Source organism: Pararge aegeria, chromosome 9 (assembly GCF_905163445.1).
Source record: "Pararge aegeria chromosome 9, ilParAegt1.1, whole genome shotgun sequence".
In the NCBI taxonomy this organism is placed as follows: Eukaryota; Metazoa; Arthropoda; class Insecta; order Lepidoptera; family Nymphalidae; genus Pararge; species Pararge aegeria.
In genome coordinates this window covers 19,481,641-19,508,470 of record NC_053188.1, presented here as the reverse complement: position 1 = coordinate 19,508,470, position 26,830 = coordinate 19,481,641, and the positions used below count along the sequence as shown (strand labels likewise).

The following is a 26,830-nucleotide window of genomic DNA, read 5'->3' as shown; positions in this document are numbered from 1 at the left end:
CAACCATATCCAGCACATCAATTTAACGTTTCGTACACCCCGTAAAAATATCAACCCATTATCGTCCCAGTCCCTAGTCTGAGCTAGGACAACCTGTGGCACAGATGAAAGGTAATTAAGGAACTCTACGTAAAGAGTTCAGTGTAAGTAGCATTAAAAACATTACAGTCAGTATTGTAAAATGAAAGGCAATTAAAAATATATTATGAGTTTTTTTGCATTATTTGTTTTATTAAAAATGCATTTAAAACATCCTAGATATTAATTCAGTCAACATCGATTCTGCAACTGTACTTCAAAGTTATGTACGTGTTTCAACACAATGTCAAAAGTAACTCTCAAAGGCTTCAGCTTGCTGTACTCGTAGCTCGCCGCCGGCGCGAGCTGGTAGCGCCGCGTCAGCTCCGCCACGGAGAGCTTTAGTGACGCCATGGCCAGCCGCGCGCCTGCGCACAGATCAGCAATGTCCAGGCATGTTAACCATAAAATGAGTTGTGCCTAGATGGCAAGTAAAAAGCCAATGCAAAAGCCATTCAAATACATTGCAGCGCATTTCAGACAGTGTACGAGAAATCAGATGGTACATTGGTTAATTCGACGGTTCAGATTTCAGGCTGGTACCAAACCAGAGATACAATCTCGCCATGAAGAAACGATCCTAAAAAAATATAAAATCATATAAAGTTAAGCGCTTTTAAACATATTACCGTCTTGTAGGTACTATAAAAATGGGTGGACCGGTATCTGTTCGTTAAACGTTAGATACATAATATGTTGATATCAATGCTGCGCTTGATTATAAGAAGATGTTGTTACGACGACCAGCACTAAATGGAGAAATACGTTTAATAATATATTTGGCGGTAAACGTGGTATGGTGGACTCTCAGAAGTTCCCATTTCCCACCAATTGAATATTTCTGCTCTCACCAGCGCAATTCCGAGGTCCATGGCTGAACGGCATGAACGCGGCCAGCTGCTGCGGCGTCGCGGACAAGAAGCGCTCCGGCCGGAACTCGTCCGCGTCCGCGCCCCAGCAGTGGGGGTTGCGGTGTATGCCCCAGATGTTACAGATGACTTGGCAACCTTCTGGCAGGGTTATGCCAGAAGCTACGTTAAGGAAAAATAAACAGAAACGTTGAAATAAAAATACAATGACTTGTGCATATTAATGTGACACTAATCACAGGCTTCTATTAATAAAATAATATTCCAATTCTAAAACAAGACTATTCGATTCTTCTCACAGACTTACAAATGGACTAAGAAACAGCTGAACGCAAATAGATATTGATAAGTATATCAAAACTTGAGAACCTTTATCTAATAAATGGCCAGTTTTAGTTATCTAAATAAACGACATTTCCGGGTAGACGGGTTTTACTTTTTGAACTTTTATTTCATTAATACTATATATCAAAATACGAACTCACGTAGTTGTAAATCTGTATTGCATTGTCTTACTGTGACCGGCACGGGGGGGTAAAGACGAAGAAACTCTTTCACGACAGCGTCTAAGTATTTCAGTTGTGCTAAATCGCCTACTGACACTGATCTTTTTGAATCCCCCAACAGTTCTTCTACTCTGAAATATGCAAAAATACACTAAAGAAAGATACAAAAAAAATAAGGAGTCTGAATAAAATACAATTTATATAAAATGAACAATATTCTGCCGAAAGTTTGGGTACCAGCTATTCCATGTCCACACCTATCAAATAAAATCAAAAATTCTTTAGCACATAAAAATACGCTTTTATCTATGTTCTTGACCAAGCCCCAGCTGGTCACACAATCTGCCCCGGGCTCATAAATTAGCGGATAGTCAAAATTATTTTTTTATTCTTGACAGTTACAAAGATAATCATGCATGAGCAAAAGCAATGATAAGGTCTCAGTTGGGCCGCACTTGCCTAGAATATATTCTATTGCTTTTGCACTCTTGCCTTGAAGGCATTTAGGTCGTACGTGGCAGGAAACAAAGTGGTACTAATCAAACACGTAGATGAATAGCACTTCGCACGTGGTGACATGTTCAGCGGGAATTTTAGGATTGTAACGGCCAAACGTATTATTCGGGACGAGCTAGAGATTCGGTCTGCCCGCTTGTCCTCGTTGAGGTGGTATACCGCTTGAAGCCGTTGTGAAGGATGTAACGACGGTCTACCACGTCATCATTTAAACTATTTCGAAATTTGAAGAGTGTTTTGTAAGGTTAAGGAAGTCCTCAATTCTAGGCCTCCCTGGCCTCTTTCGCCCGATCCTAATGAATTTAGGGTATTGTCTTCAGGTCACTTTTGAATGGTCAGCCCGCGTGCTGCTTTGCACACGATTTACTAGTTTCTGACTGACAAATCTAAGCCCCCTAAGGTAAAATAATAAATAATATAAATATATATACTACGACAATACACACACCGCCATCTAGCCCCAAATAAAGCGTAGCTTGTGTTATTGGTACTAAGATGACTGATGAATATTTTTTATAAATAATATACATAAATACTTTGAATATAAATATTAACACCCAGACACTGAAAAACATTCATGCTCATCAAACAAACATTTTCCAGTAGTTCCAGGGAATCGAACCCACGGCCTTGGACTCAGAAAGCAGGGTCGCTGCAAACTGCGCCAATCGGCCGTCGAGGTCGCGAGCGAGCTTGTTTTAGTAAGTTTGGTGTTGGCGTCGAGAGCGCATCATTCATTTGACATACGGGTCCGACGAGATAACTAGCTAAAGTCATGGTTGGAAATTTGGTCTTGCAACGAGCTGTGTCATCCTAGGCGCGGTTACGCTAGAGTTACATTCGTGAACGGGGGATTGTTCCACTACGTCCACTTCATTTTATACTCATTATTCTGGCACTGATGTTTTGTCTGCTCATTAGCTGGTGCGCGTTTTCTGTGGCAACATGGCAAGGAATGCATGAGGAATGCGTGTGGTCTTGGGTCGTGTTGAGTTGAGAGAGATTAGCGAAATATAGCCCATAAACCCCTTTTTAGTGCTTCGGTTTGCAATCTTAATATAAAGATTTTTGTTTGTGTACGCGAACGTGTTCTTATAATAATTTGAATATTAGTGCATTTGGAATGAACATTAATAATGAAATAATTTGTTGCCGGCTCAAGGACCCCAAGAAAGTAACATTAGGTTATACATACAAAATTCACTCCACGTTTTCAATGCACAAAGCTCTCCCAAGGCAAATCTCAAGACCCCCTATAAATATTTTAGATAACATTTAATACAGGTGTAGCATTCAGGGTTCGGGAAATCACTGGGTTTCTGCCCCCTGGTGTCCATCGGTTTCTTCTTTTGAGCCCGGGGAATTATCAGACAAACAGAAAGACAGGTATGGTATAAACCTTTGAAGACCATAACCGCTGTCAAATACACAATTGAATATTATGATAGAGTTTTTACAGATTGTTGTGGGCATGGGCTGGCAAAGGGAGCATCGCAGAGTGGAGGGGTGGTACTCACTCTTGGCGCAACCGCCGCTGCGCGCGCGGGCAGTGCGCCAGCAGCACGGCCGCAAAGCAGGCGGCGGCGGCGCTGGTGTCGGCGGCCGCCAGCGCCAGCACCAGCGTCTCCTCGCGCAGCTCCGCGGCGGAGTAGCCGCCCGCGCCGCGCGACGACTCCACCAGCAGCTCCAGAAACGTTCTCTGCTCCCGCTCGCCGTCTGAAAGCACAGTAGCCTTATTCAAAATTCAAAATTCTTTTATTTCAAGTAGGCCTAATATAAACACTTTTGAAATGTCAAGTGTGTCCGTGTGTAGTTACTCTGTCACTGGTTCGGAAGGCCGGTTCCATTGAGAAAATTTTTAAGCTGGCAAGAAAGCAGCAAATTCTAATTCAAATTCATTTATTGCATATTACAGGTCAGGTTGGATAGAATTATAAGTATGAAGTCCCAATGTATATTGCCTCTTTGGGCGTGCAACAATTACAGTGTAGGTATTATATTTTACAGACTAAAGTTAATTATTTAGAACTAGTACATTAAATGTCATATTTAAACTAATTATAAAATTCATTAATATTATAAAATGTATTGTTAACTAAAAATTTAAAACACTCTTTTTTAAAATTAATTAAATTGTTTTCCCTTACGATCTTTGGTAACTTATTATATATTTGTATAGCCATCACACAGACACTTTTGTTAAAGAACGCGGTTTTGTGAGGGGGAAACCTAAACTTATCCCTACAGCGTTCTCGTTTATGCCGCTCAAATAAATTCTCATTGTTTCTTAGAAATAATGCAAGTTCAAATATGTATAAGGATGGGACAGTGAGAATATTAAGTTTCTTGAAGAATGGCTTGCAGCTTTCTCTTTTTTTGATTCCGCATATCGCTCTTATGCACCTTTTCTGCGCAACAAACACACTGTTAATATTTGTTGCGTTTCCCCAAAAAACTATGCCATACCTAAGAATTGAAACTACTTGGGCATGATATGCTACTAGTAATGTTTTCTGGTCAACCTTTTTGGACAACATGTATAGTGAATAGGAAAATTGATTAAGTCTTGAGCAAACATATTCAGCGTGTGACTTCCAGGTAAGGTTTTCGTCAATTTTTAAGCCTAAAAATTTAGTTGAGTGCGTTACTTAAATTTTTTTACCTAAATAGTTAATTTTTAAATTATATGAAGTTTTACGGCGTATATTTTGTAATGTCATAACCGTTGTTTTGTTGAAGTTTAGCTTTAGAGTATTATCACCTAACCATTTTACTATATCCGATAAACTGTTATTTATTGCAGTCTCGTGTTGAGTTGACTCAAAACAAACAAACAAACAGCAGCAACAGCAAACAAACAGCAGTTGCTCTTTTTCAAAATCTTAATTGATTTTACGAGAGAAAGCAGCGGATAGGGGAAATTCCAAGCAACTTTGTCATTAAATAATTTATCAATTGTATAGTTACCTCGCTGCAATAAATGTCACACAATGTTTAAACGTATGAATTGGTAGGTAAAAAACTCTGGGAATCGGGTTATAAAAACGTCAAATTGGGCAGTCGTTCTTATACTTCATAAGCGTTAATTTATTTTTCTTCAAACTTCTATCTGTTCCGATTGTATCCATGGAAAAATTGTGCCTATCTCTTTCCGCCTAAATTGCGCCCTTTTCAAATACTTTTTTACGAATTCAATTTGAACGAAATTTACGTGAGCTTTTCGTGAAACAAAATGAAATAAATTCTCATAGCCTAACTGTCTAAGATATTTACTTAGCCTGATAAAATTTTTTCTCTAAAAAATGACTGGTATCCGCAGATGATTTATTTATTTCTGCCGCCAAGCAGCATTACCGTGTTCCGGTCTGAAGGCCGTGATTGAGTCCATTAACACCTACGACTTAGGTTGATACACACGTTCGACGTATGACGTGTTCATGTAAGTGCGTGTAAATGTTCCTATATTTAGAAGCGGTTTTTTTATTTATTCGAAAACACAAAAGATACTTACAATTGTTTGCTTCATCTTGGAGCTTCTCTTTATTAAACGCGGTTTTCTTTTTATGGATTAACTGAAACAAAAATTTTTCTTTAGAAATAGTGACATATCACAATTATAGTAAGTAATATAAATGATATTCACGGTTTCAACGTAATCCCAAATGATTTTCTTGTTGCTGCTCTGGCGGGCGGCCACTGGCAGCAGGCTGTACACCGCGTTGCTGTACAGCCAAGGCTGGCAGATACGCGCCGCGACGTTCTTAAAATAATCTTGAAATGCTTCAAGAAAAGGGTGGCTCCCATTCTTCTGGGCATTTATATTTTCACCGAAAGTCATTTCTGGAAAGTTCATTTATTTTTTATACGATAAATATAATAATGACGAAAATAATTATGATTTTGATAAAAATTATTTGTTCAATGATTTCTTTAATTCATAAAGCTAAGGGAAAAAAACTGTGGTATTTTATTGAAAAAGTATGCAACGTCGAATTATTTACTGATTTTTCCTGACGCGGATATAGAACCCAGCATCTTGTTATTAAAGATGAATAGCGATTTAACAACTGAAGCATTAAATAATTATAAATCAGAATATAACATACCAAGAGCAGAGTCAAATGCGTAGGAACTGAAGTATCCCCATATTGAGAAGTCTCCTTTGTTAACAACGGAAGCCAGCTCTTCGATCATTATCTTATTGTTTCGTTCAAACACGTGTACAAATTCTTCATAATACTTTGGAGCGAATATCGGCATGAAGATTTTTCGACGAAGTCGCCATATTTCTTCTGAAAATACATACGTGTTTAAGTGTCTAGCTTATCTTCTTCTTTAAGTGGCATCATCTTTTGAAGGTCGGCATCTAGGCAACTTGTATTTTTGATGCCGCGGCTCTGAATAGAGAACGATTGTTTTTTTCTAAACCGTTGGCGTAAGTTTATACGCAATTATGTTCATGCTTATAGTACTGTACTATCATTATCATCAATTAATGTGACACCAGACATAGGTGTTCTCTTTCACAGGAGAAAGCTAAGACTAAGCAGATGCTAGTATTCTGCTCCGACATTCTGCTCCGGTTTGCAGAGTTATAAGATACTAACCGATCGATGGCTTAATGTGCACGGAATAGATGAAGAATAAACTGAGACCTCTGATAATCCAAACATCGCGCGGCACACTGAAGACAAGAAGTTGATGGTGTAATCATGGTGCGCGATAATCTAGAGGGTAGATTGAATTTTAGCTCTAAGAACGGCGAATTATTAATCCAGGATATTTTCAATAATTTTGTAAGCTTACCATCTCCAAACACGGATCCGTTACCAACAAGATGACGCGCTAATAATGAAATGGGCCTTTTGTCTAAACAGCTCTTTAATACTACAGTTGCTGATACAGGATCGGCTATATCTGGAATTTTCTTGTGGATTAGTTGTTTATTAAAAAGTATACGCTTTAACAACATGATTCCTAAGGTAATTCTGGACCTACAAAGGCATACATTTAAAAAATGTGTAAAAACACATCTAATATCTAATACAGCGAGGTTACTATACATTTGCTGAGTTCCTTAATGACAAGGTAGATTGGAAGCAGCCAGCTACGCTCTCATCTCCCAAAAGATAAAAAAATTGGTAGTCTGTACAGTCGGCTTACTGACGATAGTTGAACGTGACAACGTCGGAAGAAAATACTGATGGAATGGTGGCATTTTTCAAAAGAAAATTTTAATTTTATTTGTTTGATAGATATTATCGTTGCTATAAACAATTGACACCACATCCACTTTTCACTGCACTTCATCCTTGCCGAAAACATGTAAATGTATTATTGTATAGAAGTTGTCCACGCGGACGCATCGCTCACTCAAGTAGGAGAGAGACAGATGACGAACGCGGAGGCCGACTGTGCCTCTTTGTCGTTCGTTCCGCGCTCTCGCTTGCACTTCAAGCCTTGAATGGAACGCCTCTGAACGAGGTAACGCCGCACATGTTTTTTCGTGCGTGCAGCCGGCTCCATCGAATTATAAGACGTTGTCACGTCAAAAATGATTGTAAATGTTGATGTTGGAAAAGAATCACTACTGTTTCTTGCCCGCTCTATGCGGTAGAATCTGCTTTCCGAATCGGTGGTTGAGTCAAACAGACATACTTGACGTTTCAAAAGTATTTATGAAGTAGGCCTACTTGAAATAAATGAATTTTGAATTTCGAAGCAAGCATAAACAAGCATATCATGATTTTTATTAACTTAACTCACTCACACAGAAGCGATGCAATAGCCAAAAACTGACCATACCAAATTTGTTTCGGTAAGCTTGGCGACACAACTCATCCAATGCCATCATTCGATCTAAAATCAAAATTGATAGTTCAAACCAAACGAAACTCTTATAAGTCAACTGACTGTATCAATTTCTATCAATAACCGTGTGTTAAGAACGTAGTTTTAATTTTACAAATCAAACCGGTAAGATTTTCAATTATATATATAAAAATTAATAATAAATTTGCGCAACTATCATAACTACGAACATCGTGAAGGTCTAAATATATTTATCAAAGTATCACGTGAAGTGCTGTGAAAATAGTATTATGATATCTTTACCTTCGTTAGTTCCAATAAACTTATAGCTGTGTCCAATCACCGGTATGTCTGGGGAGCTCACTTTAATCAGTCTGTGCACATCCATGAAATTCTTTCGGATTTTTTTCAATTGAACAATTACCAAAACGAGCAACACCAGAAGTAAATATTGGAACAGCATTTTTCCTGCGAACATTTACGTAAAATGCAAATTGCCTAAAACAGCAATGATTTAATTTTATAACATTTATGGGCAGGATGCGACACCTTGTTGATCTTTAATATTTCACTTGAAACTAAGGAAAAATGGTGAATATGTTTAACAATAAACGGAAAAAATTGAAATTCTAATCGGATGTATTGTACTCGTAAAAGCTGACTCTTTACAGTGAGTTCAGTGCATCACCGTAGAGTCACAGTTAAGATGTAAAGATATGTTCCCTCCAAACTACGATTTGGAGTTAAAAATGGTGGTTAATAAATTCCATAAAAGCCAGCAACTCTTTGATGTCTACTCTGGTCCTGGAGATCTGAATGGACGACGGTAATCATAAATAATCACTTGCTCGATCGAATCTATTTATTTATTAGCAGCTCTCGGTTCAACTTTTTTTACGGTTCTTTTAAAAAGTCCTATTTGAACTGTTTGTTTTTCTGAGATAAAGTAGCCTATATTACTTACTCACCGTCATTTCTAATAATGTGTGCAGAAAATCAAGTTGATTGGTTGCTTAGTTAGGGCGTGAAGGAAGGAAAAACAAACAAACATACAAAACACATTCGCATTTATAATATTCGTAAGGTTAGTAAAACTTCTGGGAACGTTACTCGGTTGATTTTAGAACATAATAAGTATATTCTCCTGCATGTGAGCCATGCCTAATTACTAACTAGGCAAGCATAGGCAACACGGTAAATTAACAAGCAAACAGACGTACCTACCTGATAATGTTATAATATTATAAAATAGCTACCCGCCACTTCTACTACAACATTTTTTGTATCACCAATAGTTTTTTCGGCGCACGCCAAGTTATTAATTTTATAGGCAAAACTTTTCTACTTTGGGTTACGTTATTGAAAATAAATTATAGCCATTTTTACATCGAAATAGTTAAGCTTTATTTTGGTGAACAAATAGTTAAAATCGGTCCAGTGCTTTCGGAGCCTATGCGATACAAACAAACAAATAAAAAACTTTCCTCTTTATAATATTAGTTTAGAAGCATAAATATAGATAATCTGTAATCTATAGTCATTCTGTGATTAGCATCCTTTATGACAAAATAATAATTGATGAAATCAGATTATAGATACGTTTTTATTAATTAGGTACAGTTGACTACTACTGACATTTTAATTTACATTCCCTCTCCAAAGGGAACTGTGCTAAAATTCGGGATTAAAAGTATACAATGCCTTACCTCGGAGTACTAACTCAAATCATCCAGGTTGTTGGTTCGAATCAGTAGTCACGAAGTGAAGCGTGGCGGCCTGAATTAAAATTCTTTTTATTAAAAATCTTTACTTTCCTCTCATTCCCTTATCAAAATTTCCAACAATGACCAATTTACAACAGAAGTTTAATGTAGGTAAAGAATCGGCCATTTACAGTAATTTTAAGTACTATCCCCTGTGACTTCTTCCGCGTACCTACGTAGTAGGTTAGCTTATCTATAATATTCAAGCTTCCCCTGATAAATTAAAAAAAATATTATAAATGTACGACAGGAATCACCCAATTAGAGTTTTATTATAATTGTTTTCATATTCAAATTTCACTCACATTGGGGTGGAATTTTTAAAATATCCCTTCCTATTGTATAACTGCACTCCATAAAAAAAACTCCCTCCAAAATTTTAGGACCAGTGGTTTAGGCTGTCCATTGATCTATAAGCCGGTCAGGACTGTGAAATTTATATTTGTTTTAAGCAAGGTATATTCGTAGATAACAAACCAACAGACACACAAAGTTTCGCAATTAACATTGTCAATCGTTAATGACCTATCGTTAATGGGTTTCGCATCTTTACATTGTATAAAACGAAGTCGCTCCCACTGCTTGTACTCTTAGATCTTTTAAACTTTGCGATAATTTAAATGAAGTTTTTAGCAATAGATATAATGATTCAAGAGGAATCTTTATATGAAGTAATTTAGTAAACATTCATAACATATAATATATAATATATAAAAAGCAAATAGATTCAAAGATTTTGTAATGTGATGTCATGCTTATATTGCAAACACTAGCTTAAGTTTCCGAGATCGATTGAAATAATAATTGCAATACGGAATTATTTTAATAATCACTCCAAACTGCCCCACATAATCTAGTATCTACATTGCATCCATGTGAAGCCGGAGTGAGCCGCTAGTTAACTAAAATACCTTTCACTCCCTATCACAATTATACTAAAACACAAAATAATCAAGAGATGTGTCAACCCCAGCGGTCTAGGCTGTGCGGTTATTATCAGTCAGTCAGGATTTTGAATTTTATATATATATAATATAGATATATATATATAAGCCAGCGTTTACTAAAAGTTACTAGTTTCTAGTTTCTACGGAGAACTTTAAATAACGAAGTCAATGTAAAAAGATTGATAAACATGTCACTTTTCTGATATCACTAGCTTAGAAATCGTTTTACATTTACAAATTTACGACATGTTAGTAATCAAAAAAAGCATTACAAAGTTCGTCGTTCAAACTATTTCGAGTTGAAGATCATCAAACTGAGCCGGATAATATCTTTGTTATTTTTTTTTAAAGGTAATATAAAAACACGTAAAATTAACTTCATCTAACCTTCGACTCTTCACGCTTTATGATTTTTATCACATGTTTGTTATCGACACCACGGTGTTGTAGTGTTCCTTATAACCTGTAGGTACCTCAGTGCAATCAACAAAAAAACCATGAGTTGCCGGTTTGAATATGACTGAAATAATTTGAACATTACAAGTAACAATAAACTTGCAGTGCAATTTACTAGGCTACATTAAATGATTAATTCGTTTAAAGGAAATTGAAAACAATTTTACATTAAACTAACGGTTGACGTCTTCGAGATGTCTCTTAAAATGTTAAAAGTGTATCAAACGTAAGCTAATTAAAGAGTACTTTTATTGTATAAAGGGTAACTTAAACGACAAAATTGCTTGTTTGTTAGTTATTTCTCTAATCCAACGGTTAACGGAAACATAGTAAACATAGTTCAAGATTAATTTATGCAAAAATGTATTTAAATTTTAGATGTTTTAGAAATTTAATATCAAAGTTGTTTGTTTTTCTTTAAAAAAATCGCTTTTACTTAATATTAATCATCAGACTCCTAAAAGTAGAAGCTTTGCCCGATCGAGCGCAATGAGATCATTGGCTAGGAAATGCACGGCCCGTTGCCGCGCGCCGCTTGGCTCATATCGGTGGCGGCTAATATCAGCCGGAGGAAGGGCATTCAAGGTATATGTGTGTTTACTCTCTAGCTATATAAAGAATAGTTTCTTTATGAAATTTAAGTACTAGTAGAGCTTCTTGTCACCGGCGATAAGCAGCATTGTTGCAATGCTGTGTGCATGGTTGCCAGTGTAATTACAGGCCCATAATACCTACGCCCCATGTCCATGGAACCTGCGCGGCACTTTGATAAACATACTCCTTGCACGCCCTAACAAGTGCTGCTCTAGCTATACCATCAGGTAAGGCTATCTGCAGGTGTAGCACAGACAAGAGACAAAAATTACATCCCCCGATTATATCCAATATATATCCGATTATATACAAGGGATATAAGTAACGTATCCACCTGCTAAAGTAAGGGAATATGGAATAGGAGAAGGTTACTTTATAATTACTGAAATGAAAAAAAATTTAACCTTTCCCCGGGGATATATTTGTCTCCTGCCCATGCTAGCAGTGCTGTTGGGTCCGTCACAAAAAAAAATGCATATGAATGACTTTGACAATCATAATATCTACCAGTTGAGTTTTACTGTCGTGCCCCTAAATATCGAATGTTACAATTAAAATAAGATATTTTCACTTCACTTAACTTCACGCCCGAACAAAGCAACCAATCAACCTGATTTTTGGCACAGAGGCAAAGTCGGAAAGTAAAATAGGCTACTTGTTATCCCAGGAATATAAAGACAGTTCCCACGGGATTTTTTAAACATTTTAACAGACGCGGGCAAAAGCTAGTATTATATTGTACTAAAGATCTCAAGTCTTGCAAACTTAAGAAACGAGGCGGATATGACAGTTTTATAATGCCATATGTATACAAATGTTATATAATGTATATAAATGTTAGGATAACATCTAGAAGAAGTCATCTAACATTGATGAGGAAAACTGCCTTCACTTTACACACATAAAACAATTTTATATTTCTCCGAGTAGAATATCAATAGCAGCGGGCTTATAAAAAGAATCCAAAAATTTTTAAAACACCAGCTTCCCAGCGAATTCTTTTATTTGAGGTTTGGAGATTGCTGTTGGTATCTACTTGTGTTTGGGAAGGATTTATTTTAGGAACGTTGCTGAAAGTTGATATTAAAAGCGGATATGTCCCCTCGTCTACCAGAAGTGCTAATAGTAACACTAGTAACTTACTAGGATAACCCCCATATATTATTTTGCATCAGTACGAACCAAAATAAACGTTTTTTTAAAGTAAAACATGTTTAGGCAAGACTGGGAGTACTCAGATTTTTTTCTGACAAAAGTAACGCTTACGTCAGACGTCTGTATAGTTTCCGCAATTTTAAAATAAAAATTTGGATTGGTCGTATATGTCATATATTCCACACTTCTGGACTTATACGCCAGCTCATAATCAATTAGTATTATTTATTTCCAATATTTTCAAACGGATCAATTGTGAATGGCAAAGTAAATAAAAATTTAACATTTTTAACGATACAGATGCAAAAGGTTTTATAATTTAATGGTTACAGAGATTAAGGAGAATAGGTTACTGTAATTTGTTATTTTGAAATTAATGCGGGTCGATAATCGAAAGTTCGAAGAAAAAACGGTATTATTGTACAGAATAATTAGAGTGAGCAAATAGCCAAAGAGGATATAAAAACTGCAAAGGAGCTTTCGCAGAAAATGCTGCGTGCCCGTATTGTGGGAGGTGTGTGACTTGGCGGGTCGCCCAAGGCGGGCCCGGTGACCCACTTGCAATAGTGCAAGTAAGAATGCGGCGTGCTGCCTGATCGTTACCAAAACTGTCATCTGGTTTAATAAAATGTCTCTGAAACGATTGAGAAAGCTGTGCTTGCCTTGTATATCTTCTTGATCAAATAACGAATGACAACAATGGCCGAGGTAATAGGTTTTGCATCTACGGGATCGGCGAGCTATTCCCTTATCAGGCCTTTATCAGAGCACGCCGACCGGCGGCAGGCGCAGGCTGGCAGGCTGGCAGGCCGGGCGGGAAATGGTACCGCAGTGATAAATGATCCTACCGTAGGCAAACGTAACCGTTGGCTTGCTTGTCCACCTTTTGTGCTTTTGCCAATTTTCAATCATTCGGAACAGAGCGCGATTTCATTATATTTCCCTGATGGTTGTCTGATCACATTGTGTGTTTTGGCTTGTTGTCTACCGCCGTGACATCATAATATTATCCATAGTGGGCAGCATTCCATATTAATGCGCAAGTTTATCTCATTTAATTTGGGTCATTTGTTTCCTTGAACATTAAACTACAAGTTTTATAGGTATGCCAATTTTAAGTGTTTGTGGCGGTTGGAGAAATCCGTCCTAATAATTTTAATAAGGTTTCAAAAATCTTTGAATAAGGCAAGCTGTGTGTCTTGTGCATGTTTTAATACCACTCCCACCACAATACCAGTGGTTAAGGTAGAAGGTATTTCCTCCTACTGATCTTAATAGCCATGGACCTTAGTGTGTGGCTACAGAGGTACCTAACATTCTGGCTATTATATCCCGCCACGCCAATCATATAATCACACACAGGTTAGAAGTAAATAAGAATGTTCTTTCGGTCTCACATCAAATCGATGTTAATAAGTATAAATGGAAATGGGTAATTAAGTATGCAGGTACTTATCATTTTAGATTGCACTTTTTCTGTATTCATTCGTCTGCCCATCCGACTATATGTACACCTATTTGTCTGTATGTCTAGAGAATTTCTGTGTGAACACAATAGCAATAATTATTGTTTACCGTTTTGATACGCTTTATTGTTTTTTTTTATTTTCTATAGTGATATACAAAGGCACCATCTTTGAGTCTGAATAAAAGACTAAAGTGTTTTGAAAATGCACCCGTATTTATATCAAAATACCCACCGACACAAAGTGATGAACTTTGGCTGTGAATTAAAACTGTTCAATAAGTAGAATTAAATTGGCACATTCGTTAAAATGCTACTCAACATTATAAAATATCTTGAACATATAGAGTTAAACTTATAAATAGTTTAATTATTAACCCACTGTACAAAGTTACAGTAGCAAACAACAGTGCGTACACAGCGTAATATGTATGGGATCATAAAGAGGTAAGTACAGAGGCCCTTTATAGTGGACAACATCAACATCCAAATATTGCCCGTGTATTTATCAAAATATAACTTTATAACCATCCCATAGAAATTACTCCATAAATATGCTCTCGTATAAGATTAATATATTTTTTTTATTTAGTTAGCAAAACAGGAAACAAACTTGAGATGGAGCACTCCACATCTTTCATCCACATGTCGGATTTTGCTGCTCTATATGTGCTGACCGAATGAGTTTAAACAAATTGTGTCCAAGGTTGTTTTCTCCATGCCCGAGCACACTGACGGGGCGCTGGCCCTGATATGTCTAGATACACCACAACATGGTAATTTAACGTTTATTCCAGTTACTTCCAGCAAATAAAATATTTGTAAAGAAGAAAATGAATTCCGACGTAACTTGGCCCCCAAATTGCGGCCGCCGCAGCAAACGAATTTTGAACGTTTTCCTTTGATCTTTAAAACAAAACAAAGGCCGGATACAAATAAAGGGAAATTTCCTAATCCTCGGGGATTATGAAAGGTTTCTCTTAGAATTATCAAATATACAATTTATATTTATATTAATCTGTATAGCATACTTATGGAATTTCTATTAGATCGTAGCTATAGAATAACATTCACCGTCGTGCCCCCATAGTAGCCTATTATATACGTATAGAAAAGTATCTGTTTTTTAAAGGAGCGAGAGTTTAAAACCTACGATCACAAAATAAACGTCATGTTTGTAATAATAACCGTGAAAGACGGTTTAACGTATCTGACGTATGTCGAAGTTTCAGGAAAAGTTTGATATTGCGGAAATGAAACAACAACTAGTTCTGTATGATAATGTGGAAAAAATCATCTCAAGAAAACAGAAATCATCATCATCACATCAACCCATTACCGGCCCACTTCAGGGCACGGGCCTTTCCCACAATGAGTAGGGGTTAAGGCCGTAGTTCACCACGCTGGCCCAGTGCGGATTAGTAGACTGAACACAGAAAACAGAAACAATGTTACATAAAAGATATCGTGGGCTGCCACTAGTTTTTACAAGCTTATTATTACTTTCTATGTTGTGGAAAATTACTCCACCGTTTTCAGATTAAGTCGGTAGATGGGTAGGCGGCCCCGTAGTCCTCGACCCAACGATCGGTTATAACGAGCTCAATTCCTGCTTTATTTTCTGACGCTCCTTATTGAATCACTCGACACCGGCGTCGTGGAAAATACCTTTCATTTAATTCTCCATTTTCATAAATCAAATTTAAGTTTGCAGAAAAACACGTCAAACTCAACGAGCGCGTTTACGGGCCGATTGTGTCATTATTTTTATTAGATTCCGTAAAAAGTTATTAAACTTCGGCTTACTTGTTTTTTTAATCCGATTTATTAAAAGGAACATTTTAACTTCCTTAAAAATGTAGGTACAAAAATGTAAAAATGTAGGAGGGTGGAAGTTTTTTATACATTTTTAATAGTGTTTTTTAATTTATTCTTAAGCATTGTTAATAATTTAAAAAAAAAAGAAAAATAATAAATGATAGAAATAAAAAATATAGGTACTATAATAGTTGTCAAGATTGAACAAAGCAATGTTATAAGTTATAAACATTGCTATACTCTTTTATGCAGGTCTCATTTTAAAGCTTGTGGGTCTTGAAAGATGATTCTAAATTGACAATCTTAAGCTAATAGACGATGAGGTATCCTTTTGGTGGAAGTACTATCAAAATTTGTTAGGAAGCAGTTCAAATGTAAAAATACACAAATTATAAGATGTGTTTAAAATTACTGGCTTTGCGTGCAAAATCAAAATCTAGATTTGTTATGTGAGCATTTCCATACTTTGGCACTCTTAGTTCTAAGCGAAACGAAACAATTTATAAATTAAATTTATATTTATGCCTTCATAATGAGGCAATTTTTTTTTATTTTGACTTCTATAAATTTATATCACCATTACTATTGACTAGTGTAGGCACTAAACGGTCAACATAAATCAGAAGCGGGAGATCTAAGGTTTATAATTAACTGTATAACATATTTTAAAACTGAAGGTATTCAGATATTTATTAATTAAGTCACTCTGAAAGTCACATCTTAAATATCAATCTTTGTGTATTGAATAATGCACAATCCAAATAATTTTATTGTAATCGAGAAAGCAATCAATTCTATGAAATAGCTGCGCCAGAGCCTTACCATAAACAAAAGTAATATTCCAAGCAACTCTTTTAAATTACACACTCGATTTAAGTTACCAACTCAATACCTATTCACTACATATATAATTCTGGGTGTCCATAAAAGTGAATAAAAACTATCGACATTATGTGGCAAAATGGATAGCAAGATTTGAAGACTATAATTTGTACAACTTGCAACTGTGTGTTAATGTTTCTTTTTTACCTTTGAACGTTGTAACCTATTCAAGTGGTTACAATTGCATTATGTTTTTTTTAATTTTCTTAAAGAGCTATGCTGACGAAGGTCTTTTTTTCAGCTATTCATTTAATTTCGAAAATTATTTCTTTGCTTGAAATGGTATACTTCCCAAGCGAGACTTAAATTTGAGTATTTTTAAAGTAATTTGCTTTTAAAGTTTCTTTTGAAAGCACCATTTTGTTCTGTGTAACTGATGATAAAGTCCACGGATGGACGCCGGAAGTAGGCAATAATACGTGGATATAACATTTGGATTTAGATTCCATTATGGTTTATGATTTTATAAATTTAAAATGCATATAAAAAACTTCGGAACCGACAGGATTTGAACCTGCTACTCTCTGGCAATCGCGGCCTGAGCGCTTTCTCCAATTAAGGTACGGCTCTCCTACCTACCTATTTTTTATATGCATTTTAAATTTATGAAATTGATAATACCTCCAAGTGTAGGTAAAAACACTAATAAAAATTATAAAAATTATGGTTTACGATTGTTGAACAATTTATGCTCGCCACAATAAAGGAGCTGATGGTGAAGTACAAAAGAAGTCCTCAACCATTTACGCCCTCACCTTTAAAGCAATTGTGTAAAAGGTTATAAGCTAGGTTTGGTTAAATACATTATTGCATATTTATTCATTAAAAAGCGTTTTTTTTTTTAATAGGGATGATAGATAGAAGATTTATAATTTGATAGTAGACATGGCACCCACAGATGAAAATTTGATTAATTCATTGTATGTAAAGTAATTTTGATAATAAAATATTACAGCTCAGTACTTAACTTTAGTATATCGGCCAGCATGGGGGCCCACTGATATATTCGTGAAGAACTGTTTGCTAGTAATGCAAGGACTGCCCTTTTTGACAAGGCACACTGGTTTTATACTTTTCGCATTTCTTGACAAGGCAGACTGGTTTTTTTACCTTTCTCCTTTTTTTATAAGGCACGGTTTTATTATTTGCGAAATCACTAACACACATTTCATCCGCTTTAAAAGTTATTTCTTAAGGATAAAGACAAAGGTATAATGACAATTGGAATTAAAATGAATATTTTTTGTTCACATATAACAATAGCAGATAGGGCGAAGAACTTCTGTTAAGTTTAACACCTGTGCCAGAAGATCTCGCTCTTCCCTTACATGACACATTTGTATTTCAATTTAATAATATATTATACATTTATTAATTTATTTTTGACACGCAAATAAAACATGCACTGTGTCTGCACAATTGTGTATTGGCAACGGTATTTTATAAAGTTATTATTTCTTCAAGAATAACGACATCATTGTATGATGACTGGAATAACAATGGTTTAACATTTACATAAATATACTACTAAAATATTCATAACTAAGTATGATACTCAATAAGTAGTTACTTTCACTATAATACACTTTATTTGTAGACATATTTTGAAATCGCGAGGTCATTTTCGGTTGCGCCGTCGCGAAATATGCATACAAATAAAATATCTTTGTACCGTGCAGTCTGTTTACAGTGACATTTGCTTTCGAGTTGTAAAAGAGATATATTCTGTTTACGAGAATATTGGCCATTATGAAGTAGTCTACAAGCGCAAAATAAATACATATCTTAAAATGATGGGATATTTGTCATACCCTGACGTTTTAAAAATACTCATTTAGCAAAACGGCAACAACTTTACAATAATACTGCTTGAAGCGATGACAGTAAGGCCTGAGTTTAATAAAGTTTAGTTTTTACGTTTTAAACTAAGAGTCCTATTAAAAAAATCTACGTGGGTAGGTGCATAATATATGCAAAAAAGTTGTAAACTATTTAGGATTAATGTGCAACCGCGTAAGAAACCGCGGGGCACAGCTAATTTGGAATATACCCCGGACCAGCTTAGCCACAAAACGCTCTTCTAGTACTACTTCTCGGGGGTCACTACCATCTGATGTCATACTTAGTGCATATTATCTTCTCGTGTCAGTACTGTCGCGTGTCGCAGACGTACAGCAGCGTCAGCGCTAAACTTTCAATTAAGTGCGTTATCCGTCGTGTCCGATACGATGGAAATAAATTGATATCCGATAGAAGCGTCGCTCGGAGCCGACGGGAAGGTAGTAGAAGAGCCACCGGCTTATTCACGTCGGGTGAGAATGATTCGTACATTTTTTTAATTTACGTTCGTCTGGGTTGTTCTTAGGTTTTTTCATGCTCGTCTGGTAATTAAACTGTGCTGATAGTTATTACGAAGGCCTGATAATAATTAATTAATCTTCACATCGCGCTGTTTACTCGCGATGCTTCTGAACTGTACACCCTTCTATTAAGCTGAGATCTATCTGTGTCAAACACTCCTCTATCATCAGTATGATTCGCCCTTGGCCGGATTTAATTCGAATGTGGCTTGCGAAAATGTACACGGTAATAGCTCTTGAGCCTTGTGCCCAGCAGTGGGATCAATGGTCGCGCTTCCATAGGCTGGGTATAATGACGGTGAGGTTTATATATATTACCGCCGGCTCCTTGCTTAAAGAGGTATCGGGGGGAGGAGGGAACGACGGGGGGCAGGGGTAGCGCACCGCTCATGAATAATAAAGAACAATATTTTAGAAACTGCCTCGCAAACTGTTTATGATGAAGTTATTGGGCGATAAAACGGCCGTAAAATCCTCCATGAATTTATAAATTTCGGTTACCGAAGGGAATTGATAATGTAACATTGATGAAGGTGAACAGAACATTAAGTTGTACTATATTAACCTCAGCACTTTAATTTAACCAGATTTTACTGAGTTTACCTTAAGAATTGTTTTAATAACAGTCTGAATTATTATTTTAAATTAGGATTCGTTTTCGGCTTAAATTTTTCATTTTATTGTAATAATTTACGAGTATAAGACTTGATCCAATAAAGGGTCGGTAGCCATAGGAACTCTGTTATAGCATAAATATCCACCAAGCGCTCGATAGATAGAACTCGTTGAGTTATATTCAGACAAATATGGACAAATATTTTACTTTGACTCAAGGAGTCAAAGATTTTTTACTTTTAAATAGGCACCTTTGCCTATTTAAAAGTAAAAAAATCCACCTTTGCCATTTTTTTACTTTTTATATTACATAAAAATACATTTACAGTTGTTAGGTATTAAAGTAGGGTTGGGTCTAAGAACGCCCACATCAAACTAAGCCGGGTTTTCATTTTGTTGTCATAAACTCGCATCGTCATTTAAAACAATTTAAAAAGCAACCTGGGTACAGCAATAGTTCGCACCCGAGCTCTTTTTCTCGTTGACGTTATCCTTAATGCCATGTTATAACTTTTCTATTAGCTAACGTTCATTAAAAACTCCAAGATTTATCCAAGATATCAAACGATAGTTTATTACTTACACGACGCCTACTTGTTGATTATCCCCATCACAATCACATTAGTGTCCCACAGCTGGGCGCCAGCCACCTTTCAAATAGGAGTGTGCTTGAGTTTAGCACTTCACGCATCACATTTGAGTAATATAAATTGAGACTGGCAACTCAACGTACTCGCTGAGGTATTGAGCGAAGGCAAATTCCATGTTCGGACAGGCCGTAAATGACGTCGAATAGCCTCCGTATCATCTTTTGATTCTTTTTTACTATCAATAGTAATACACGTGGCTACAGTAATTAATAGCCGGACACAAAGTGGCAATCTTCGTATGGAAACATTTTCATATAAATACCGAGATAAAGTCAGTAGTAATTCCTTAGTTCATAGTTGTTATTAACATTAGATATTACGAGTTATTTTCGAAGTGCGAGTTAATTAAGCACAGTTGAGTGCTCTATCGAGCCGGCAGTAATATCCGAGTTATTCTGAGTGTCTTTAAGCTGTTACTTGCTTGGCTTAACTCCCTCACCGGCCTTCGCGTCGCCTGAATGATGGATGAGCTAAAAGCTTTGCCCATTTCACTTGTAATGCGCTCCGACAATCCCAGGAGCCCACGGGCTTGCATACTACGATAAACTCAGTACTCTTTGTATAAGATTCGCACGCTCGCAATCGAGGAGTCGTGATCGTCTCGAAATACTTTTACGTAAATTTTGACTATCACGCTTCCCTCGTTTCGGAAAGCTGAGTTCGATTCCCGGCACGTACCTCTAACTTTTTCGAGTAATGTGCGACTTTGATTCAAGCTATTAGAATATCACTTGCGGAAACCTACATGCCTGAGAGTTCTCCATAAGTTTCACGCGTTGAAGTCGACTAATCGGAACTTGACAAGACCCTTGCTCAGTAGTGAAAATAATGAAAATACCGTCCACTTTTCGATAGGAACACTAGAATTTGCGCACTCAGCGAACTGTAATTCGAGTAAGTGAGTTTTAGTTCTGGAATTGTCTTTAAATTTTTATAGCAGTCCAAATGATAGGTAATTCCATCGATCGCTAAACACGGTCCCAATGTGCCCGCCGCACCTGCTCGCTAGTAACGAGCCCTCTAGAGCAGCGCGCCTGATCGGTGCCATCCAGCAGACACTCAAGCATCTGCTTAACAAACAAGGTTAAATTTATGAAAACTGTTAATGCACCAATAATAAAGGCGTTTATTTTTCTTGGCACCATTGTTATCTTTTTTGTTCTGGAAATATTTACTGTTAACTTCAATAATCCTATTGAAGTTTACGTGCGTGTAATACGAGCTTTGCTGTAAAAATAAGGCCATTACAAAATTTGCGCAGTTCGCCTTTTCATATCACCGTCTCGCAGTGTTACTTCCACTCTTTAAATACTTAGCGGGAGCCCTTCATTTTCGTTTATATTATTACCCATAACATTCAATAATATAAGCTTTCATTCGGTAATTTAGTAGATCTAAAATGATAGTATCTAAATTATTGATTTGATTAGAGTGAGCACGCCTGGCAGTGGGCTAAATGGCAAGCCATTTGTCACTGCGTATGGACGGCCGCACGTCACGCTTCGACAGCCCGCGCATAGACTGATTAGCGTTTTAAGCCTACTTCTCATTAGAATATAATGCAGTGATTGACGAGTTCTCTCGAACAGCGGCCACAGCATGCCGATACATCACGACTCAACACTCCGATGTGAAGTGTTGATCCGGCTTTAGCTTTGGACAGATCTGTTTCATTACGAACTTTAGGTACCTAATGAAACCTTACCAGCAGAGCCCGACATCTTTAGGGCTTCATTGAGTTTACCATACTTCAAAGTGGCATATGTCGTGATTAGTTTATGTAGTGACTACGAAAATATATAAAAAGCGAATAAAGGCAAAAAACAATATGTTTAACAGTTTATACAGTTCTCTGAGGACCGAAGGATGTCCCAACGTCGATAAGTGGAAATGCCTTACCAAAACACAGTTTTTGAAGGCCCCCTAGGTTAACAGATATAAAATGAGACGCCGAAAGCTGCAGCTGCTGGACACAAGGGCATTAGACAGTGCTATGTGAGAAATTCTATAAAATACCGATGCCCTGCTGGGTATCCAGCTGAGTTCATCAAACGTTCATACTATATACTCGTATAGGAAACTGCTTGTAATGTTATCAGTAGATAACCCCCAATATCCGTAACGGGCGGACTAAATGTAATGGAAATCCTCAGAATACGCATTACCTGCCTCGTTACCCGTAGCGACAATGGTTGCCGCGCGACGCCGGTCACGCACACAGGCACCGCGCGCCGGCACGAGGCTGGCCTGTCGTGTTGTTGATGCGCTCTTACCCATAATGGGGCAGTTTGCGGCCAAACATACAGATTGCGCCGATAATACCTACTAGGTTATAGATATGTGGAATCGATACAGCTGACAAGATTGTATTTAAACTATTAAATTGTATTTTTAGAATTCAAACTATCGTGAGCAAGGTAAATGTTTACTATTCAATAGACAGCCGAACTGACGTAAATGATCGTCGGATATTACCTCAATAGCAATACTCTGCACCGCATCAAAAAGCTCATGACTAAGAGCCCGCAATGGGTTCAAAACTAGTCGGGAAATCTCCGATGAAAATTCACATTCAGCTGGGTATTAGACAGTAAAAAATATAGTTGTTTAAAACAAACTCTTATCATGGAAGATTGTACCATGTTGATCTGATGTATTGGGTGGTGAAAGAACACCAGGTATATTGTGGAGATGAAAATGATGTGCTATGGCTTTAGGTCGACGGTCGGACTACAAAGGTTTACACAAAGAAAATAGAAATCAATAATTTTGACATGATCCGTGTAATGAATCCGTTCGAGAATGAGTTTACACTTTTCTAAGCTCGTAAAAAATATTAAGCATGCGTTCATTAAGTCGAAATTTTAATTTATAAGCACACTGATAGACTTGCTCGGTAGCTATGGAATCTGCATTTATCTTCGCATAGGATATAATAATAAATTGTAGAGGGATGATGTTAAAAAATGAAAAATCTTGTGTTTGTAGACGATCTCTTATCATTACAACACACCACAGACCGGCGGTAGAGACACTATAAACGAAAATACTTCCTTGACGTTTAAAAAGATCCCATAAAGTAGACCTTCTTGAAATACATGATGACTGTTGAAATGTGCTGTACTTTCTGTATGAGCTATAGTTTTATACAAATATAAAAGTATGGCTCACATAGAAAGTACAGCACGATTTTACCCTACACCGCTCGTAGCTCACGCCTCCCGCAGAGCTCATAAACTTATCCACATCACCTGAACGCTTGGCATCCTTCCATTTTCCATTTAGCTTGATCATATTTTTTCTGCGCTCGTGCAAAATGAGGAGTCAACGTCCTTCTGCGGTTTATTCACTGCGATAACATTTTGTAGCACACCTTGTAGATATTACCAACGTAAATTAGGCTAAGTTTTTAATTTAGATAAAGCAAAAGGTCTGACGGTGATAAGCTGCTGATATACAAAAGCTTTACTTTTGACACGAATAAAAATAAAAACGCAATTAGCTGTTACTGCGAACGTAAAAAGTGTGCGCTGTTTTCACCAAATATATTCACAGCTCTTGATCCCGTTTCCAAATAAAAACCTGCCCGAGCCGGCGAACTAAGTGGAAACGAGACGATTGCTTTTGAAACTATGCACTGCATTTAAAATTGCATGCAAGTGTAATTTTAGTAGGAGCTTTAATAATAATGTAGTGAAAAAATACAATAAAATACTTACAATGTATTTTTTTATGTATAGTTTTGTTGTGTCACATGTTCAATGTTACCATTTAGTAGCTCTCTAGGTATCGATGGAATATGGAAACGGACATAAATTAGTGATATCTACATCGTCTGAGAAAAGTACAGAAATCCTGTGTGGGAATGAGTATATCTTTCATAACATTATACTGACGGTACCATTAGATTTACCTCTACCTAAGTTTAAACAATGTAGTAAAAACACATTTAATCAGTCATGGTTACACGATTGACGAATTCCTACGACGACGAGGACGAACGACTAGGCTGCTTAGAAGCAGACCCCTCCACTCTCATTTCGCACAAGAAATTCTAAAGATTGTTAAACTATAAAATGATGTTGAAAAAGAGTAATCTGCTAAATTTCTTGCCGGCTCGGTACAATCGCCTTCCGAACCGGCGCGGCGGTAAACTCAGTACAAACAGACTGACATTACGTTTCTTATAAACTAGACCTACTTTAAATAAATGAATTTTAAATTATGTTTCAGAATTTTGAATGAACTAAATTTTGGGTGCTTGAACTAAAATGAAACCATGGATTTAAAACTTCTTGGTATATGTATGTGTACCGGATTGCAATTAAATGTTGAAAGTTCTAGTCTATTTCAGTAGTCATTTGGCAGAAATGGATTGTTTATTTTCGTTGAGGAATTAATGCAGAGAACATCATCAAATCGCTAAAAAAATTTAAGGATCCCTAAACGGCAAACCAGATCTGGAAGAAAATGCAAATTAATTGATTTATGGTATACTGTAATATAATATACTTACCATAAAATGTTCACAGTACTTACACACAATTGACGAAAAGACTTGTTTGTTGCTTGTTTTTTTTGCTTTCATGTAAGATAAGCGTTTGCATTGCCTTTTTTATATTTTTTAATGTACAAATAGGTGAAAACTTACCATATTGGATAGAAACAGGCGTTACTTTGCAGAGATGACTCGACTCGACTGATGATTGACTTTACAATAAATAATTGTACCAAAAATAAAACATAATTTATTGTATATTTCATTTTCTCAGGTGTACGTCCTTTGGAAAACTTAAGTAACTAGTAATAAACTAGCGTCGAATTTAAATTCCTCTATAGTGTCCATGATATATTTTACATCAACACAATTCTGCAGTAAGCTTTATATTAGCTAATAAAGATGCCCAATGTAGTTTCCGTGACAGCCGGCAATCCCGTACTTCTAACGCCATAGTTAAATTTTCTTAATATAACCTTGTTTGTTTTTTGTCGACCACCCTGGCGCAACGGTGAGCGCTGTGGTTCCAAGTGAGAGGTCCCGGATTCGATAACCGGCAGAGGCAATTTGGTAATTTATAATTTCTAAATTTCGTATGGTCCGGTCTGAGGCTTCGGCCGTAGCAAGTTCCACCCTACCGACAAAGAAGTGCCGTTAAGCTATGAATCGGAACGATGTCGCGTAGAAACCGATTTTGTATTGGGTTTAATTTAACTGCCGAATCTCTAACAGGTTAGCCCTTTACCGTCTCATACGGCAAAACCACGTACTTACCAGGAATTGAGTTTGCATTCAAGAATTTTGACGGCCGACTGGCGCAGTTTGCAGTGACCCTGCTTTCTGAGTCCAAGGCCGTGGGTTCGATTCCCACTACTGGAAAATGTTTGTGTGATGAGCGTGACTATTTTTCAGTGTCTGGCTGTTCATATGTATATTCTAAGTATTTATGTATATTACTCATATAAATATTCATCAGTCATCTTAGTACCCATAACACAAGCTACGCTTACTTTGGGACTAGATGGCCTACGTGTGTATTGTCGTAGTATATTTATTTATTATTTATTAATTTTCGTTGGGTATTTTTGACGTGACAACGTCTTATAAATTGGTTTGCCGGGTGACACTTCAAGAAACTGCGTTACGCTCCGCTCACGTTATGCGCTCACAATGAGAGCGAGTGAGAGGCACGCGTCCCTTCCACTCGGGCATGGTTAGCCCGCCTAAGAGCGAGAAAGACAGACATAAAAAGTGAAAGGCACGCGTCCCTTTGTAGTAAACGCTGTTTCATTGTACGCAAATGTATTGCAAGTTATTGTATGTATATTTGTATATAAATACGTATGTATGTGGAAAGGTAAAAATAAAATTTTGTTAATATGAAATTCAGTGCGAGATTCTTTGTATAAATTAATGTTTTAAATATAATTCTTTGTATAAATAAATGTTTTAAATTGTTACTATTATTTCATCCTTCTTCCGAAACGAATGAATATTCACATTAAAATTATTTTACCACTCAAAGTCGTTGTCACGTAAAACTTTCGCCCGTATACCGACTTTACAGGCAACCAATTTTTTTGTTATTTCTATTTGTTTTTAAATCATTATTAATTTCAGTTTGGTCACTTTGTTTCTTAGCACTTCTAGGGTTGTTATCAACTATTTGCTTGTCTTTCTCTACGTTTTGTTTATTTCCTTCATTTGATTTTTTAGCTTGTTGATTTGTAGTAACTGTCTCAGGTTTTTTGAAAATTAAAAATATATAACGTGTAACAGAATTATGAAAAAGTATTGATGGGTGTGCTTAAAATAGGGGGATGGATGACCAGGTATTAACTTCAGTG

At 36.6% G+C, this 26,830-nt stretch overlaps 1 protein-coding gene across 1 annotated transcript; it reads right to left on the bottom strand.

Moving 5' to 3' along the window:
- Positions 1-270: 270 nt before the first annotated feature.
- LOC120626517 (cytochrome P450 4d8-like) lies at positions 271-22,762 on the bottom strand. Its single transcript, XM_039894044.1, has 10 exons — positions 22,651-22,762; positions 8,084-8,248; positions 6,776-6,886; positions 6,076-6,261; positions 5,613-5,809; positions 5,481-5,541; positions 3,487-3,685; positions 1,433-1,584; positions 930-1,109; positions 271-446 (listed from the first exon to the last, which is right to left on the bottom strand). Exons 1-10 carry the CDS (start codon positions 22,760-22,762, stop codon positions 271-273), a joined length of 1,539 nt encoding a protein of 512 aa, XP_039749978.1.
- Positions 22,763-26,830: the final 4,068 nt, after the last annotated feature.